The sequence below is a fragment of the Astyanax mexicanus genome, chromosome 12, assembly GCF_023375975.1.
Source record: "Astyanax mexicanus isolate ESR-SI-001 chromosome 12, AstMex3_surface, whole genome shotgun sequence".
In the NCBI taxonomy this organism is placed as follows: domain Eukaryota; kingdom Metazoa; phylum Chordata; class Actinopteri; order Characiformes; family Acestrorhamphidae; genus Astyanax; species Astyanax mexicanus.
Genome location: NC_064419.1, coordinates 12,856,770 through 12,877,113, shown reverse-complemented (window position 1 = coordinate 12,877,113; position 20,344 = coordinate 12,856,770). Strand labels below are relative to the sequence as shown.

At 42.3% G+C, this 20,344-nt stretch overlaps 1 protein-coding gene and 1 long non-coding RNA gene across 2 annotated transcripts in view; both read right to left on the bottom strand.

The window, feature by feature from the left end:
- The window catches only part of fgd (faciogenital dysplasia), a 129,416-nt gene that overhangs the window by 25,730 nt on the left and 83,342 nt on the right, over positions 1-20,344 (bottom strand). The window contains exon 5 of the mRNA XM_049485689.1: positions 15,932-16,018. Coding sequence (XP_049341646.1) covers positions 15,932-16,018 — 87 coding nt within the window. The remainder of the gene's footprint in view (positions 1-15,931; positions 16,019-20,344) is intronic.
- On the bottom strand, positions 1,819-2,540 carry LOC125806083 (uncharacterized). The gene is made up of 3 exons (XR_007441403.1): positions 2,355-2,540; positions 2,040-2,116; positions 1,819-1,985 (listed from the first exon to the last, which is right to left on the bottom strand). It is a non-coding gene; the product is annotated as an uncharacterized LOC125806083 (long non-coding RNA).

Here is a 20,344-nt window from a genome sequence, read left to right as displayed (position 1 = left end):
AACGCTACTCCTCCTACAGCTTTTAACGTAGAATCACGAAATTTTGCAGTATCGTAGTACCTATACCAACTTAGGTTGCTTGTGCTTTTTGAAGCGATATATCGTACGGTTTTCGTAAAAACTTCGTAAACGTACGCATTTTTTTCCCATAGGAATGAATGGGGCGAATTTTGAAACGTCCGTAACCGCCACAATTTTTGAGATACAAACACCAAATTCGGCGAGCTTATAGATCTTATCGAGATCTTTAAATTAATAGGAGGTTGCGAAGTGATACGACGTACGGTTTTCGTACAATTGTCGTACGAAGTTTTCCCATAGAAATGAATGGGGGGACCAGAGTTCCATCTCACACACGAGCAGCTCTGCGCACGGAACCCCTTCTCTCCCCTGCTCCTCCAGTACTGTGAGTGTATTGAGGAGCTGCTGTATGGAGCAGCTATCAGTCAAAAGTTTGGACACCCCGGCACCCCAGCCAGGTTTTAGCAACCACCTATTAACTGCTTAGCAACCACCTGGAAAACGTTAGCAACTGCCTAGCAACCACTTAGCAACACCTTAGCAACCACTTTAGAAATTATAGCAACTGCCTAGCAACCAGTTAGCAACCACTTAGCAAACACCTGGAAAACGTTAGCAACTGCCTAGCAACCACTTAGCAACACCTTAACAACCACTAGGAAAACGTTAGCAACCACTTAGCAACCACCTTAGAAACGATAGCAACTGCCTAGCAACCACTTTAGAAATGATAGCAACAGCCTAGCAACCACTTACCAACACCTTAGCAACCATTAGGAAAACGTTAGCAACTGCCTAGCAACCACTTAGCAACCACTTTAGAAATGATAGCAACTGCCTAGCAACCACCTAGCAACACCTTAGCAACCACCACAGATACCATAGCAACACCTTAGCAACCACCTAGCAACTACCTAGCAACACCTTAGCAACTACCCCGGTTACCATAGCAACAGCTTAGCAACCACCTAGCAATACCTTAGCAACCACCTAGCAACCACTTAGCAACCACCTAGCAACCACCTAGCAACACCTTAGCAACCATCCAGGATACCATAGCAACACCTTAGCAACCACCTAGCAACACCTTAGCAACCACCTAGCAACCACCTAGCAACACCTTAGCAACTGCCTAGCAACCACTTAGCAACAACTTAGCAACCACTTTAGAAATTATAGCAACTGCCTAGCAACCAGTTAGCAACCACTTAGCAAACACCTGGAAAACGTTAGCAACTGCCTAGCAACCACTTAGCAACAGCTTAACAACCACTAGGAAAACGTTAGCAACCACTTAGCAACCACCTTAGAAACTATAGCAACTGCCTAGCAACCACTTTAGAAATGATAGCAACAGCCTAGCAACCACTTACCAACACCTTAGCAACCATTAGGAAAACGTTAGCAACTGCCTAGCAACCACTTAGCAACCACTTTAGAAATGATAGCAACTGCCTAGCAACCACCTAGCAACACCTTAGCAACCACCCCAGATACCATAGCAACAACTTAGCAACCACCTAGCAACACCTTAGCAACCACCTAGCAACCACCTAGCAACACCTTAGCAACTACCCCGGTTACCATAGCAACACCTTAGCAACCACCTAGCAATACCTTAGCAACCACCTAGCAACCACTTAGCAACCACCTAGCAACCACCTAGCAACACCTTAGCAACCATCCCAGATACCATAGCAACACCTTAGCAACCACCTAGCAACACCTTAGCAACCACCTAGCAACCACCTAGCAACACCTTAGCAACCACCCCGGATACCATAGCAACACCTTAGTAACCACCTAGCAACACCGTAGCAACCACCACTGATACCATAGCAACACCTTAGCAACCACCTAGCAACATCTTAGCAACCACCCTGGATACCATAGCAACACCTTAGCAACCACCTAGCAACCACCTAGAAACACCTTAGCAACCACCCCAGATACCATAGCAACACCTTAGCAACCACCAAGCAACATCTTAGCAACCACCCCGGATACCATAGCAACACCTTAGCAACCACCTAGCAACATCTTAGCAACCACCCTGGATACCATAGCAACACCTTAGCAACCACCTAGCAACCACCTAGAAACACCTTAGCAACCACCCCAGATACCATAGCAACACCTTAGCAACCACCAAGCAACATCTTAGCAACCACCCCGGATACCATAGCAACACCTTAGCAACCACCTAGCAACCACCTAGAAACACCTTAGCAACCACCCCAGATACCATAGAAACACCTTAGCAACCACCTAGCAACATCTTAGCAACCACCCCGGATACCATAGCAACACCTTAGCAACCACCTAGCAACCACTTAGAAACACCTTAGCAACCACCCCAGATACCATAGCAACACCTTAGCAACCACCTAGCAACACCCTAGCAACCACCTAGCGACACCTTAGCAACCACCCTGGATACCATAGCAACACCCTAGCAACCACGTAGCAACATCTTAGCAACCACCCCAGATACCATAGCAACACCTTAGCAACAACCTAGCAACACCCTAGCAACCACCTAGCAACACCTTAGCAACTACCTGGTATATGTTAGCAATTGCCTAGCAACCAGTTAGCAATAGCTTAGCAACCACCTGGAAAACATTAGCAACTGCCTAGCAACAGCTTAGCAACCTTTTCAGAAATGATAGCAACTGCCTAGCAACACATTAGCAATCAAAAGTTTAACCAAAAGTTTTACGATTTCAGCATTTACACAAGTGTTTTTAGATTTCAGTGTTTAATCAAACGTTTTTAGATTTCAGCGTTTAACCAAGCGTTTTTAGATTTTAGTGTTTAATCAAACGTTTTTAGATTTCAGCGTTTAACCAAATGTTTTTAGATTTCAGCGTTTAACCAAACGTTTTTAGATTTCAGCGTTTAATCAAACGTTTTTAGATTTCAGCGTTTAACCAAATGTTTTTAGATTTCAGCGTTTAGCCAAATGTTTTTAGATTTCAGCGTTTTTAGCATTTAGCGTTTAGCCAAAAGTTAACAGCATATCAATGACTCTTCACACTCTTCAGACGGAAAAAGCTTAGCAACCATTTTAACTTTTTAACGTTATTAGCGTTCTTTTCCAAGCCAACTTAAAGTTCGTTCACGAACTTTGCCTTTTCTAGTTTTTATTATTATTATTATTATTATTATTATTATTATTATTATTCTCGCCACGTTTTATAAACAACTACTCCTCCTAGAGCTTTCGAGCTAGAACCACGAAACTTCACACAATGGTAGAACTTATAGCCGCGGGGTGTGCTTGTGCTTTTTGGAGCGATACATCGTACGATTTTCGTAAAAACTTCGTAAACGTACGCCCTTTTTTCCATAGACAATGAACTAGAAGAATTTTGAATGGCTGTGAGCGTCACAATTTTTGAGATACGAAGACGAAATTCGGATGGTCTATAGAACTTAGTGAGTTCTTTCCGAAAATATGCTTTACGAAATGATATGTCGTACGGATTTCGTACAAATGTCGTACGAAGTTGCCCCATAGAAATGAATGGGGGGCCCAGAGTTCCATCTCGCACACAAGCAGCTCTGCGCACGGAACCCCTTCTCTCCCCTGCTCCTCCAGTACTGTGAGTGTATGGAGGAGCTGCTGTATGGAGCAGCTATCACTCAAAAGTTTGGACACCCCGGCACCCCAGTCAGGGCTTTGCAACCACCTATTAACTGCTTAGCAACCACCTTAGCAACCACCTGGAAAACTTTAGCAACTGCCTAGCAACCACTTAGCAACCACTTTAGAAATGATGGCAACTGCCTTGCAACACCTTAGCAACCACCTGGAAAATATTAGAAACTGCCTAGCAACCACGTAGCAACCATGTGTAATAAATTAGCAAATCTCCCCTGCTCCTCCAGTACTGTGAGTGTATGGAGGAGCTGCTGTATGGAGCAGCTATCACTCAAAAGTTTGGACACCCCGGCACCCCAGTCAGGGCTTTGCAACCACCTATTAACTGCTTAGCAACCACCTTAGCAACCACCTGGAAAACTTTAGCAACTGCCTAGCAACCACTTAGCAACCACTTTAGAAATGATGGCAACTGCCTTGCAACACCTTAGCAACCACCTGGAAAACGTTAGCAACTGCCTAGCAACTGCTTAGCAACCACTTTAGAAATGACAGCAACTGTCTAGCAACCACTTAGCAACCATGTGGAATATGTTGGCAACTGCCTAGCAACTACTTTAAATTGATAGCAACTGCCTAGCAACCAGTTAGCTGCTGCCTTAGCAACTGCCTTAGCAACCACCCGGAAAACGTTAGCAACTGCCTAGCAACCACTTAGCAACCACTTTAGAAATGATAGCAACTGTCTAGCAACCACTTAGCAACCATGTGGAATACGTTAGCAACTGCCTAGCAACTACTTTAAAAATAATAGCAGCTGCCTAGCAACCAGTTAGCTACACCTTAGCAACCACCTGGAAAATGTTAGCAACTGCCTAGCAACCATTTAGCAACCACTTTAGAAATGATGGCAACTGCCTAGCAACCAGTTAGCAACACCTTAGCAACCACCTGGAAAACGTTAGCAACTGCCTAGCAACCACTTGGCAACTACTTAGCAACCATGTGGAATACGTTAGCAACTGCCTAGCAACCAGTTAGCTACACCTTAGCAACCACCTGGAAAAGGTTAGCAACTGCCTAGCAACCGCTTTGCAACCACTTTAGAAATGATAGCAAACTGTCTAGCAACCACTTAGCAACTATGTGGAATGTGTTGTCAACTGCCTAGCAACTACTTTAAAAATGATAGCAACTGCCTAGCAACCAGTTAGCTACACCTTAGCAACCACTTGGAAAACGTTAGCAACTGCCTAGCAACCACTTAGCAACCACTTTAGAAATGATAGCAACTGCCTAGCAACCAGTTAGCTACACCTTAGCAACCACTTGGAAAACGTTAGCAACTGCCTAGCAACCACTTAGCAACCACTTTAGAAATGATAGCAACTGCCTAGCAACCACTTAGCAACACCTTAGCAACCACTAGGAAAACGTTAGCAACTGCCTAGCAACCACTTAGCAACACCTTAGCAACCACTAGGAAAACGTTAGTAACTGCCTTGCAACCACTTAGCAACCACTTTAGTAATGATAGCAACTGCCTAGCAACCACTTAGCAACACCTTAGCAACCACTAGGAAAACGTTAGCAACTGCTTAGCAACCACATTAGTAATGATAGCAACTGCCTAGCAACCACTTAGCAACACCTTAGCAACCATTAGGGAAACGTTAGAAACTGCCTAGCAACCACTTTAGAAATTATAGCAACTGCCTAGCAACCACTTAGCAACCATGTGGAATATATTAGCAACTGCCTAGCAACTGCTTAGCAACCACTTTAGAACCGATAGCAACTGCCTAGCAACCACTTAGCAACACCTTAGCAACCACTAGGAAAACGTTAGCAACTGCCTAGCAACCACTTAGCAACCACTTTAGTAATGATAGCAACTGCCTAGCAACCACTTAGCAACACCTTAGCAACCACTAGGAAAACGTTAGCAACTGCCTAGCAACCACTTAGCAACACCTTAGCAACCACTAGGAAAACGTTAGTAACTGCCTTGCCACCACTTAGCAACCACTTTAGTAATGATAGCAACTGCCTAGCAACCACTTAGCAACACCTTAGCAACCACTAGGGAAACGTTAGAAACTGCCTAGCAACCACTTTAGAAATTATAGCAACTGCCTAGCAACCACTTAACAACATCTTAGCAACCACCTGGAAAATGTTAGCAACTGCCTAGCAACCACTTAGCAACCATGTGGAATATGTTAGCAACTGCCTAGCAACTGCTTAGCAACCACTTTAGAACCGATAGCAACTGCCTAGCAACCACTTAGCAACATCTTAGCAACCACTAGGAAAACGTTAGCAACTGCCTAGCAACCACTTAGCAACCACTTTAGTAATGATAGCAACTGCCTAGCAACCACTTAGCAACACCTTAGCAACCACTAGGAAAACGTTAGCAACTGCCTAGCAACCACTTTAGAAATTATAGCAACTGCCTAGCAACCAGTTAGCTACACCTTAGCAACCACTTGGAAAACGTTAGCAACTGCCTAGCAACCACTTAGCAACCACTTTAGAAATGATAGCAACTGCGTAGCAACCACTTAGCAACACCTTAGCAACCACTAGGAAAACGTTAGCAACTGCCTAGCAACCACTTAGCAACACCTTAGCAACCACTAGGAAAACGTTAGTAACTGCCTTGCAACCACTTAGCAACCACTTTAGTAATGATAGCAACTGCCTAGCAACCACTTAGCAACACCTTAGCAACCACTAGGAAAACGTTAGCAACTGCTTAGCAACCACATTAGTAATGATAGCAACTGCCTAGCAACCACTTAGCAACACCTTAGCAACCACTAGGGAAACGTTAGAAACTGCCTAGCAACCACTTTAGAAATTATAGCAACTGCCTAGCAACCACTTAACAACATCTTAGCAACCACCTGGAAAATGTTAGCAACTGCCTAGCAACCACTTAGCAACCATGTGGAATATGTTAGCAACTGCCTAGCAACTGCTTAGCAACCACTTTAGAACTGATAGCAACTGCCTAGCAACCACTTAGCAACACCTTAGCAACCACTAGGAAAACGTTAGCAACTGCCTAGCAACCACTTAGCAACCACTTTAGTAATGATAGCAACTGCCTAACAACCACTTAGCAACACCTTAGCAACCACTAGGAAAACGTTAGCAACTGCCTAGCAACCACTTTAGAAATTATAGCAACTGCCTAGCAACCACTATAGAAATTATAGCAACTGCCTAGCAACCACTTAACAACATCTTATCAGCCACCTGGAAAATGTTAGCAACTGCCTAGCAACCACTTAGCAACCATGTGGAATATGTTAGCAACTGCCTAGCAACTGCTTAGCAACCACTTTAGAAATGATAGCAACTGCCTAGCAACCAGTTAGCTATACTTTAGCCACCACTTGGAAAACGTTAGCAACTGCTTAGCAACCGTGTGGAATACATTAGCAACTGCCTAGCAACTGCTTAGCAACACCTAAGCAACCACCTGGAAAACGTTAGCAACTGCCTAGCAAACGCTTAGCAACCACTTTAGTAATGATCACAACTACCTAGCAACCACTTAGCAACCATTTTAACTTTTCAACGTTATTAGCGTACTTTTCCAAGCCAACTTAAAGTTCGTTCACGAACTTTGCCTTTTCTAGTTATTATTATTATTATTATTATTATTATTATTATTCTCGCCACGTTTTATAAACAACTACTCCTCCTAGAGCTTTCGAGCTAGAACCACGAAACTTCACACGATGGTAGAACTTATAGCCGCGGGGTGTGCTTGTGCTTTTTGGAGCGATACATCGTACGATTTTCGTAAAAACTTCGTAAACGTACGCCCTTTTTTCCATAGACAATGAACTAGAAGAATTTTGAATGGCTGTGAGCGTCACAATTTTTGAGATACGAAGACGAAATTCGGATGGTCTATAGAACTTAGTGAGTTCTTTCCGAAAATATGCTTTACGAAACGATATGTCGTACGGATTTCGTACAAATGTCGTACGAAGTTGCCCCATAGAAATGAATGGGGGGCCCAGAGTTCCATCTCGCACACAAGCAGCTCTGCGCACGGAACCCCTTCTCTCCCCTGCTCCTCCAGTACTGTGAGTGTATGGAGGAGCTGCTGTATGGAGCAGCTATCAGTCAAAAGTTTGGACACCCCGGCACCCCAGTCAGGGCTTTGCAACCACCTATTAACTGCTTAGCAACCACCTTAGCAACCACCTGGAAAACTTTAGCAACTGCCTAGCAACCACTTAGCAACCACTTTAGAAATGATGGCAACTGCCTTGCAACACCTTAGCAACCACCTGGAAAATATTAGAAACTGCCTAGCAACCACGTAGCAACCATGTGGAATAAATTAGCAACTGCCTAGCAACCAGTTAGCAACCACCTGGAAAACGTTAGCAACTGCCTAGCAACTGCTTAGCAACCACTTTAGAAATGACAGCAACTGTCTAGCAACCACTTAGCAACCATGTGGAATATGTTGGCAACTGCCTAGCAACTACTTTAAATTGATAGCAACTGCCTAGCAACCAGTTAGCTGCTGCCTTAGCAACTGCCTTAGCAACCACCCGGAAAACGTTAGCAACTGCCTAGCAACCACTTAGCAACCACTTTAGAAATTATAGCAACTGTCTAGCAACCACTTAGCAACCATGTGGAATACGTTAGCAACTGCCTAGCAACTACTTTAAAAATAATAGCAGCTGCCTAGCAACCAGTTAGCTACGCCTTAGCAACCACCTGGAAAATGTTAGCAACTGCCTAGCAACCATTTAGCAACCACTTTAGAAATGATGGCAACTGCCTAGCAACCAGTTAGCAACACCTTAGCAACCACCTGGAAAACGTTAGCAACTGCCTAGCAACCACTTGGCAACTACTTAGCAACCATGTGGAATACGTTAGCAACTGCCTAGCAACCAGTTAGCTACACCTTAGCAACCACCTGGAAAAGGTTAGCAACTGCCTAGCAACCGCTTAGCAATCACTTTAGAAATGATAGCAAACTGTCTAGCAACCACTTAGCAACTATGTGGAATGTGTTGGCAACTGCCTAGCAACTACTTTAAAAATGATAGCAACTGCCTAGCAACCAGTTAGCTACACCTTAGCAACCACTTGGAAAACGTTAGCAACTGCCTAGCAACCACTTAGCAACCACTTTAGAAATGATAGCAACTGCCTAGCAACCAGTTAGCTACACGTTAGCAACCACTTGGAAAACGTTAGCAACTGCCTAGCAACCACTTAGCAACCACTTTAGAAATGATAGCAACTGCCTAGCAACCACTTAGCAACACCTTAGCAACCACTAGGAAAACGTTAGCAACTGCCTAGCAACCACTTAGCAACACTTTAGCAACCACTAGGAAAACGTTAGTAACTGCCTTGCAACCACTTAGCAACCACTTTAGTAAAGATAGCAACTGCCTAGCAACCACTTAGCAACACCTTAGCAACCACTAGGAAAACGTTAGCAACTGCTTAGCAACCACATAAGTAATGATAGCAACTGCCTAGCAACCACTTAGCAACACCTTAGCAACCACTAGGGAAACGTTAGAAACTGCCTAGCAAACACTTTAGAAATTATAGCAACTGCCTAGCAACCACTTAACATCTTAGCAACCACCTGGAAAATGTTAGCAACTGCCTAGCAACCACTTAGCAACCATGTGGAATATGTTAGCAGCTGCCTAGCAACTGCTTAGCAACCACTTTAGAACCGATAGCAACTGCCTAGCAACCACTTAGCAACACCTTAGCAACCACTAGGAAAACGTTAGCAACTGCCAAGCAAACCACTTAGCAACCACTTTAGTAATGATAGCAACTGCCTAGCAACCACTTAGCAACACCTTAGCAACCACTAGGAAAACGTTAGCAACTGCCTAGCAACCACTTTAGAAATTATAGCAACTGCCTAGCAACCAGTTAGCTACACCTTAGCAACCACTTGGAAAACGTTAGCAACTGCCTATCAACCACTTAGCAACCACTTTAGAAATGATAGCAAACTGTCTAGCAACCACTTAGCAACTATGTGGAATGTGTTGGCAACTGCCTAGCAACTACTTTAAAAATGATAGCAACTGCCTAGCAACCAGTTAGCTACACCTTAGCAACCACTTGGAAAACGTTAGCAACTGCCTAGCAACCACTTAGCAACCACTTTAGAAATGATAGCAACTGCCTAGCAACCAGTTAGCTACACCTTAGCAACCACTTGGAAAACGTGGTTGGAAAACCACTTAGCAACCACTTTAGAAATGATAGCAACTGCCTAGCAACCACTTAGCAACACCTTAGCAACCACTAGGAAAACGTTAGCAACTGCCTAGCAACCACTTAGCAACACTTTAGCAACCACTAGGAAAACGTTAGTAACTGCCTTGCAACCACTTAGCAACCACTTTAGTAATGATAGCAACTGCCTAGCAACCACTTAGCAACACCTTAGCAACCACTAGGAAAACGTTAGCAACTGCTTAGCAACCACATAAGTAATGATAGCAACTGCCTAGCAACCACTTAGCAACACCTTAGCAACCACTAGGGAAATGTTAGAAACTGCCTAGCAAACACTTTAGAAATTATAGCAACTGCCTAGCAACCACTTAACAACATCTTAGCAACCACCTGGAAAATGTTAGCAACTGCCTAGCAACCACTTAGCAACCATGTGGAATATGTTAGCAACTGCCTAGCAACTGCTTAGCAACCACTTTAGAACCGATAGCAACTGCCTAGCAACCACTTAGCAACACCTTAGCAACCACTAGGAAAACGTTAGCAACTGCCTAGCAACCACTTAGCAACCACTTTAGTAATGATAGCAACTGCCTAGCAACCACTTAGCAACACCTTAGCAACCACTAGGAAAACGTTAGCAACTGCCTAGCAACCACTTTAGAAATTATAGCAACTGCCTAGCAACCAGTTAGCTACACCTTAGCAACCACTTGGAAAACGTTAGCAACTGCCTATCAACCACTTAGCAACCACTTTAGAAATGATAGCAACTGCCTAGCAACCACTTAGCAACACCTTAGCAACCACTAGGAAAACGTTAGCAACTGCCTAGCAACCACTTAGCAACACCTTAGCAACCACTAGGAAAACGTTAGTAACTGCTTTGCAACCACTTAGCAACCACTTTAGTAATGATAGCAACTGCCTAGCAACCACTTAGCAACACCTTAGCAACCACTAGGCAAACGTTAGAAACTGCCTAGCAACCACTTTAGAAATTATAGCAACTGCCTAGCAACCACTTAACAACATCTTAGCAACCACCTGGAAAATGTTAGCAACTGCCTAGCAACCACTTAGCAACCATGTGGAATATGTTAGCAACTGCCTAGCAACTGCTTAGCAACCACTTTAGAACCGATAGCAACTGCCTAGCAACCACTTAGCAACACCTTAGCAACCACTAGGAAAACGTTAGCAACTGCCTAGCAACCACTTAGCAACCACTTTAGTAATGATAGCAACTGCCTAGCAACCACTTAGCAACACCTTAGCAACCACTAGGAAAACGTTAGCAACTGCCTAGCAACCACTTTAGAAATTATAGCAACTGCCTAGCAACCACTTAAGAAATTATAGCAACTGCCTAGCAACCACTTAACAACATCTTATCAGCCACCTGGAAAATGTTAGCAACTGCCTAGCAACCACTTAGCAACCATGTGGAATATGTTAGCAACTGCCTAGCAACTGCTTAGCAACCACTTTAGAAATGATAGCAACTGCCTAGCAACCAGTTAGCTATACTTTAGCCACCACTTGGAAAACGTTAGCAACTGCTTAGCAACCGTGTGGAATACGTTAGCAACTGCCTAGCAACTGCTTAGCAAAACCTAAGCAACCACCTGGAAAACGTTAGCAAACGCTTAGCAACCACTTTAGTAATGATCACAACTACCTAGCAACCACTTAGCAACCATTTTAACTTTTCAACGTTATTAGCGTACTTTTCCAAGCCAACTTAAAGTTCGTTCACGAACTTTGCCTTTTCTAGTTATTATTATTATTCTACGCTAAAATTTCTCAACGCTACTCCTCCTACAGTTTTCGAGCTAGAACCACCAAACTTCACAGGATGGTAGAACCCATAGCCACTTAAGTTGCTTGTGCTTTTCTAAGCGATCGGAGAACCAGGGTTCTAGCACGGTTCCGTCAAAGTCACTTTTTTCCCCATAGACTTCCATTCACACTTTTTTCAAACTGCTCTAAAAGTCACAGTTTTCAAGCTAGAACCACGAAATTCACAAGACATACAGAACTTGCAGAGACGTTTCAGACGATATGCTGATCTCACCGATACGATTTACGGTTTTCGTAAAATTATCGTACGAACTTTCCCCATAGGAATGAATGGGCGGAATGTTGGCCATCTCACACACACCAGCCGATCCTGCGCACGGCCCCCCTCTCTGCCCTGCTCCTCAGTACTGTATCTGTATGGAGAAGAGACTGCTGAACACAACCCACACCAGAACCAATACAACACACAACACACCACACACCACACCACACACACTTCAAACCACACATACCCCACACCACACACACTTCAAACCACACATACCCCACACCACACACACACACTAACTACACACACACTTCAAACCACACATACCCCACACCACACACACACACTTCAAACCACACACACCCCACACCACACACACACCCCACACCACACACACACACTAACTACACACACACTTCAAACCACACATACCCCACACCACACACACACACGCTTCAAACCACACATAACCCACACCACACACACACTCCACACCACACACACACCCCACACCACACACACACACTAACTACACACACACTTCAAACCACACATACCCCACACCACACACACACACTTCAAACCACACATACCCCACACCACACACGCTTCAAACCACACATAACCCACACCACACACACACCCCACACCACACACACACACTAACTACACACACACTTCAAACCACACATACCCCACACCACACACACACACTTCAAACCACACATACCCCACACCACACACGCTTCAAACCACACATAACCCACACCACACACACACTCCACACCACACAAACCCCACACCACACACACTTTAAACCACACACACTCCACAGCTCACATAGCCCACACCACACACACTCCACCCCACACACACTTCATACCCCACACCACACACACTTTAAACCACACACAAACTCCACAGCTCACATACCCCACACCACACACACTCCACCCCACACATACCACACACACTTCACACCCCACACCACACACACTCCACAGCACACATACCCCACACCACACACACTTCAAACCACACATACCCCACACCACACACACTCCACACCACACAAACCCCACACCACACACACTTCAAACCACACATACCCCACACCACACACACTTCAAACCACACATACCCCACACCACACACACTTCAAACCACACATACCCCACACCACACACACTCCACACCACACAAACCCCACACCACACACACTTCAAACCACACAAACCCCACACCACACACACTTCAAACCACACATACCCCACACCACACACACTTCAAACCACACATACCCCACACCACACACACTACACACCACACAAACCCCACACCACACACACTTTAAACCACACACACTTCATACCCCACACCACACACACTTTAAACCACACACACACTCCACAGCTCACATACCCCACACCACACACACTCCACCACACACATACCACACACACTTCACACCCCACACCACACACACTCCACAGCACACATACCCCACACCACACACACTTCAAACCACACATACCCCACACCACACACACTCCACACCACACAAACCCCACACCACACACACTTCAAACCACACATACCCCACACCACACACACTTCAAACCACACATACCCCACACCACACACACTTCAAACCACACATACCCCACACCACACACACTCCACACCACACAAACCCCACACCACACACACTCCACACCACACACACTCCACACCTAATACACACAAATCACCCCACACTCCACCCCACATTCCAAACACACCACACCAAACACACTCCACAACCCACTCCACACCCCACACACTCCACACCACACTACACAACTTAGTAACTATTTGACAAGCCAACTTAAAGTTCGTTCACGAACTTTGCCTTTTCTAGTTTCATTTGTTCTGCGTCTCACAAACGTTCTTCTTTGTGATCCAAACACCTCAAACTTGGATTCATCCGTCCACAACACTTTTTTCCAGTCTTCCTCTGTCCAATGTCTGTGTTCTTTTGCCCATCTTAATCTTTTTCTTTTATTAGCCAGTCTCAGATATGGCTTTTTCTTTGCCACTCTGCCCTGAAGCCCAAAATCCCGCAGCCGCCTCTTCACTGTAGATGTTGACACTGGTGTTTTGCGGGTACTATTTAATGAAGATGCCAGTTGGGGACCTGTGAGGCGTCTGTTTCTCAAACTAGAGACTCTAATGTACTTATCTTCTTGCTTAGTTGTGCAACGTGGCCTCCCACTTCTGTTTCTACTCTGGTTAGAGCCTGTTTGTGCTGTCCTCTGAAGGGAGTAGTACACACCGTTGTAGGAAATCTTCAATTTCTTAGCAATTTCTCGCATGGAATAGCCTTCATTTCTAAGAACAAGAATAGACTGTCGAGTTTCAGATGAAAGTTCTCTTTTTCTGGCCATTTTGAGCGTTTAATTGACCCCACAAATGTGATGCTCCAGAAACTCAATCTGCTCAAAGGAAGGTCAGTTTTGTAGCTTCTGTAATGAGCTAGACTGTTTTCAGGTGTGTGAACATGATTGCACAAGGGTTTTCTAATCATCAATTAGCCTTCTGAGCCAATGAGCAAACACATTGTACCATTAGAACACTGGAGTGATAGTTGCTGGAAATGGGCCTCTATACACCTATGTAGATATTGCACCAAAACCAGACATTTGCAGCTAGAATAGTCATTTACCACATTAGCAATGTACAGAGTGTATTTGTTTAAAGTTAGGACTAGTTTAAAGTTATCTTCATTGAAAAGTACAGTGCTTTTCCTTCAAAAATAAGGACGTTTCAATGTGACCCCAAACTTTTGAACGGTAGTGTATATTTTGTTATTCTATTTTATATTTATTATGTTAGTGGAAATGAAAATAATATTAAAATGACAACAATAGAAGGTCCGAGTTATCCAGCGGGTTAGGAGCCCCCACTACGATCAGAGGATTGCTGGTTCGAATCCCGTTCCTGTAGCTTGCCATCAGCTGCCAGAGCCCTGAGAGAGGACAATTGGCCTTACTCTCTCTGGGTGGGTAGATGGTGCACTCTCCTATTATCACTCATTATCACTACTAAGGTTTATCAGCACGAGGCATCTGTGAGCTGATGTATTGGAACAGAGTCGCTGTGCTTTGCTGTGATGCTACTCGTTAATGCTGACTTCACATGTGTTGGAGGAGGCATGTGCTAGTCTTCACCCACCTGGTGTTTAATAGTGACATCACTAGTGATAGAGGGAGTCATGATGAGTGGTTTGGGTAATTGCTCTTGTAAATTAGGAGGAAAATAGAATCAAAAATTTAAATAAATGTATAAAAAAAGACAAAAAAAATATTGCTTATTGCAATAATTTCTGGAATAAATATATTTCCAAAATATATGTCTTTCACAAAAAAATTATCATGACAGGCCTAAAGGAAACATTTAAACAGTAAAATGCAAATTCTGCATATCTTTTCACAACTGGCAAACTATATAGGTGAATTATAGAGGCCACGCAATCTTTTATTATGGACCTATAAGTTGTTTTGTAGTGTTGAAGAAATTGTTTAATTCACAGTAAAATTATATTAAGCTGTCCCAATAATATATTTATTTACACATTGATTTAAATGTAAAGTAAAAAATATAACATGTTATTCAAGCTTGTTTAAAACATGAGCCATATGTCCATATGACAGCCCAACAAATATGTCGGTAAGTAAATTAGACTGCAGTTAAAATCATTATTCATATGATACATTTTTTTCTGATTGCTAGATAATTATATAATAAATATATAGGGTAAATACATGAGTGAGTAATGTTACTATCCAAGTACTGTACTGCCCGTATCAACCAGCTCAAACACAGACACTTAATAAAGAGATAATAAACTGAGAAAACTAATATAAAGCATGACAGGTGATGCTGCATGCTTTATTTGAATGTGTGTGTGTGTGTGTGTGTGTTACCTGGTCCAGAAGGTTGAGTCTTTTGACGTAAGCTTCCTCTGTGTGGAGCAGCTCCTGGGCAATGTTGAACAGCTTCTGAGACTCAGACTGCAAGATAAAAACAAATTAGATAAGTAATTGTTAAATACATATATAGCTATCCTTATAATCGTAATGTAACCATGCAAACAATATTTTTACAATAAAAAACATGACCATGTGCACTGTCACTGAAATAATCTATTAATAGACTCACTATTAATAGACTGTGTATAGACACACTCTCAGAACCAATCAGAAACACAGATTTAGACTCAATTTGGACACATCTAATTTAAACACTAAAGTAAATAACATAATTAAACACAAGATAGACAATACAAAAAAGTAGGTGAACATCTTTAGGTTAAATTGCACATATGTTTTCTGTTTAGCTATATTTAAGTACACATGCATATATGGATATACACATATATGTGTATGCATATAAAGCACTGAAAAAAAAAATAAGAGACCACTTCAGTTTCTGAATCAGTTTCTTTGATTTTGCTTTTTATAGGTATATATTTAAGTAAAAAACATTCACTGTTGTTTTATTCTATAAACTACAGACAACATTTATCCCAAATTCCAAATAAAAATATTATCATTTAGAGCATTATTTACAGAAAGAAAAAAACTAAAAAAGATGCTTAAGTGCTTAAATACGCAAAGAAAAAAAGTTCATTTTCATAAAGTTTTAAGAGTTCAGAAATTAATGTTTGGTGGAATAACACTTTTTTGGCATGTTCTCCTCCACCAGTCTTACACACTGCTTTTGGATAACTTTATGTCACTCCCGATGCAAAAATTCAAGCAGTTCTGTTTGGTTTGATAGCTTGTGATCATTGATCTTCCTCCATCCATCTACATTTAAATACAATGACTCTTGTAAAGAAATAAAAAATAAAGGATAAATAGTCCTGTGAAGGGGGGGGGGGGTAATTTAACTAATTATTTTTTATCTTTTTTGAATATAAATGTTTGCAAATAATTAGCATCAATCAACAGCCTAACTCGGGCATGATTATGATATGCACCCTTCCCTTTATCCTCTTGTCTAATTTGTCTTAATTCCTGCGGAGTTCGACTTCTCGACAACATTACTATTGTTGCCTTAACCTTAGGAAATCCTCCTTATGCCCAGCACACTCTATGTAATCTTCATCAACTGTAAGCTGCCATGGTGCTTTGTGATATTTGGCATCTAAACCTTAAAACTAGATCCTACACAGCAGCGCACAGATGATTGAAACTACATTCAGGAAATACTATTACAGGAAATGAGCCATTCAGATCCAGTTCAGATACTAGCTTTTCTATGGTAGGTGTTAACATAGGTACTTTAACAAGTCTGTGGGTATGTGAACATATAAACCGTCATTATAACAACCATCATTATAAAATTCTGCACCACAGTAGTGTTTTTGTTGTGCCAATAAACATTGATTGTTTAAAAAACCTATCAGCAGTTTGTGGTTTGTCTCTTCTCAGACCCCCATCAGTTGTTTCTGACTACAGACTCCAAAGCCTTGCAGCTGTCGAGATGTTGTGAGCAACTCCTCCGGCCATAATGATTTGGCTACTGTCACATCACCACTAAACTCTGGAGAAGTGGAAACATGTTCTGTGGAGTGAAAAATCACATTTCTCTATCTGACAGTCTAATGGATGAGTCTACGTTTGGTCAATTCCATTGACTGTATATAAGTGTGGACAGGACGTCCCCATTCACTCTCATTACGTCATTTTTGGTCGAAATGGAAGCTGCCACCTTGCGGTCCCTCAGCAGACCTGCCGTACAATAGACTGTGAATTAGGCAAAATGATTAAAAAGTCTATCTTCTAGACTCCTGTTCACAACTTAGCAACCTAACGTTAACGTTAACCGATAATAATGAATAATTGGGGCGCCGAGTGGTTCAGCGGTCTGAAGCGCTGTCACTATGAGCGGGAGGTTGCAGGTTCGAACCCCCACTCATGCAGCTTTGCCATCAAGCTGCCGGTGTTTAGAGGGATCAAAATTGGCCCTGCTCCCTCCGGGTGGGTAGATGGCACTCTCTCCCCACATCACTCCTAGGGTGACGTCTGCAGCACAGGGCGTCTGTGAGCTGATGTATCAGAACTGAGTCGCTGCGCTTTCCTCCGAGCGCGCTGACTGCTCGGCAATGCTGCATCAACAGCAGCTCGAAAAGAAGCTCACACGTATTGGAGGAAGCATGTGTTAGTCTTCAAAATTGGAAAAAAAAAAAAGAATATTTATCAGTAGAAATTTTAAATAGTTTGCATAGCATCCTCCACTGTGATTTAACTCTAGATAAAACAATAGTTTACCTTACATGCTTCGATGCATTATATTTAATAAAACCCTGTTTATATGTAATAGCTAATTAGACCATAAATATCTCTTTATTTTATTCAGTGTGAAAAAATTTAATACTAGCCCTCAATTACTTTGTGTTTCACCATCATTTTCACTAAACAAGTTACCTAACTACGCTAACCTGAGTTGGCTAAGCTAGTTAACTAGTTAGCATTAGCGTTAAGCACCTAACACTAGATTAAAAACCTAACCTAGACACTAAAATTAGGAAGAAGAACAAACTATGAATGAACTGATGAAGGGAAATTATCCACATACCGAAAAACTGCAGAGAACGTTTCCCTGAGGGTCTGTTACATCAGTTAACTGCTGAACAAGCCGTTGCTTTACTTCAGAAATGTCATTTTTAACAGTAAAATCCGAATGTCAGAAAGATCTGACTGTGAGCTCCGCGACTGAGCGTGTTTACACTCTCAGGCGACCTGTCAATCAACTTGCCCTCAGCTGTCAATCACCACATCGCCACACCCCTTTAAATTCCATGATCAAAAACTCCTATAAAACGAATTATCTGTAAAGAAAGACATTGGGGGTTATTAACACAGGAGGGGGGCTTGCAGAATGTGCAGAACCCAACTTCCAAAAATAAATCCTGGATGTGTAATTTTAGATGAAAGATCCCGCCATCTCTTATTTAGTTGAAATTTAGTGAAATAGACAGGGTTAAAAGTTGTACTGGAGCCCAGCCACCAGAGGGCGTAAGAGATGTAGTGGCTTCACTTTTCAACCCCTGTTGTGCTCATAGACATCATGCTGTCCATTCTTATATACAGTCTATAGTAGGAAAGCAGCTATCGATTATTTTAGTAATCGAGTACTCTACTGAAAAATCGATTCAATTAATCGAGTAATCGGATAAAACATATTTGTTTGCTTAAAGAGTAATTAATAAAGGAGTAATAATAGTTTAATAATTAGTACTTTAATAAATTAAGTTAAATTATTTTCAACAAGGATTTCTTATAAGTATAAAAACTATAGGGAATTAATCCATAAAAAAGGCAAACATTTGCATTATGTTGTGCATCTTAGCTTCTGAACAGCAGAGATGTTTCCAGTTCGTCTTACCAAGCCATGAATTGACAAGAATTTGTTTATAAACTCCTCAGCGCTGTGTTCACTTACATAAAGTCTGTATTTAGACCGGAATTATCTGTTTTTATGAACTAATCACACATTATACAGTATTTCTAATAATCAGCGCTCCACAGCGCTTTCGTTATGTTATTTAGGTACATTAATGTTAATCTCATTAATCATTGTTATGTTATATTTACCTTCTCTCGGCTCAACCAATAACACGTTGTCCAGCCTAAAATGCTGCATTTTTATTGCCAATTTTCCTCATAAGTTGTCGCTCTTTTCCCTCGCCGCTTCAAAATACCCTCTTCTCGACTAAAACCTCCGCTGCCTGCTCCTTCTTCCTGGTTTATTAAATAAACAATTACTCGAGGCACAGAAAATTACTTGATCAATTTTTTAAATCCAGTAACTCAAATTACTCGAGTAATCGTTTCGCCCCTAGTCTATAGTCAATTCTAGGAAAATGTTACCTATCTGATTGTATTGTACTAACTGTAAAGTTTGGTAGAGGAGGGATAATGCAACATGGTTGTTTCTATTTTTCAGGGGCTGACCATGACTCAGACATTGTTCCAGTGAAGAGAAATTGTACCGAGGCATTTTGGACGAGACACTGTGTGCTTTCAATTACAACAAAACATTTTAGTGAAGATGTAAGTTTATTTTTCATCCATAAACACAGAGGGGTTAATGTCTGTACTGCTGTGATAATGAGACTCACATGCTCGCACACATGGCAGAGCCTCACATGTCAGGAAACGGGAGGATATATGTAACAGAATGTGTGGTTTGATATGTCTGACAATAAAACAAGATGTTTGACCACACACACACACACACACACACACACACACATTTATTTGTACACACTCCTACAGACAGTAAATGATAGGGCTTTCTGTCAGTCACAGGTTAAAGATGAGCTCTGC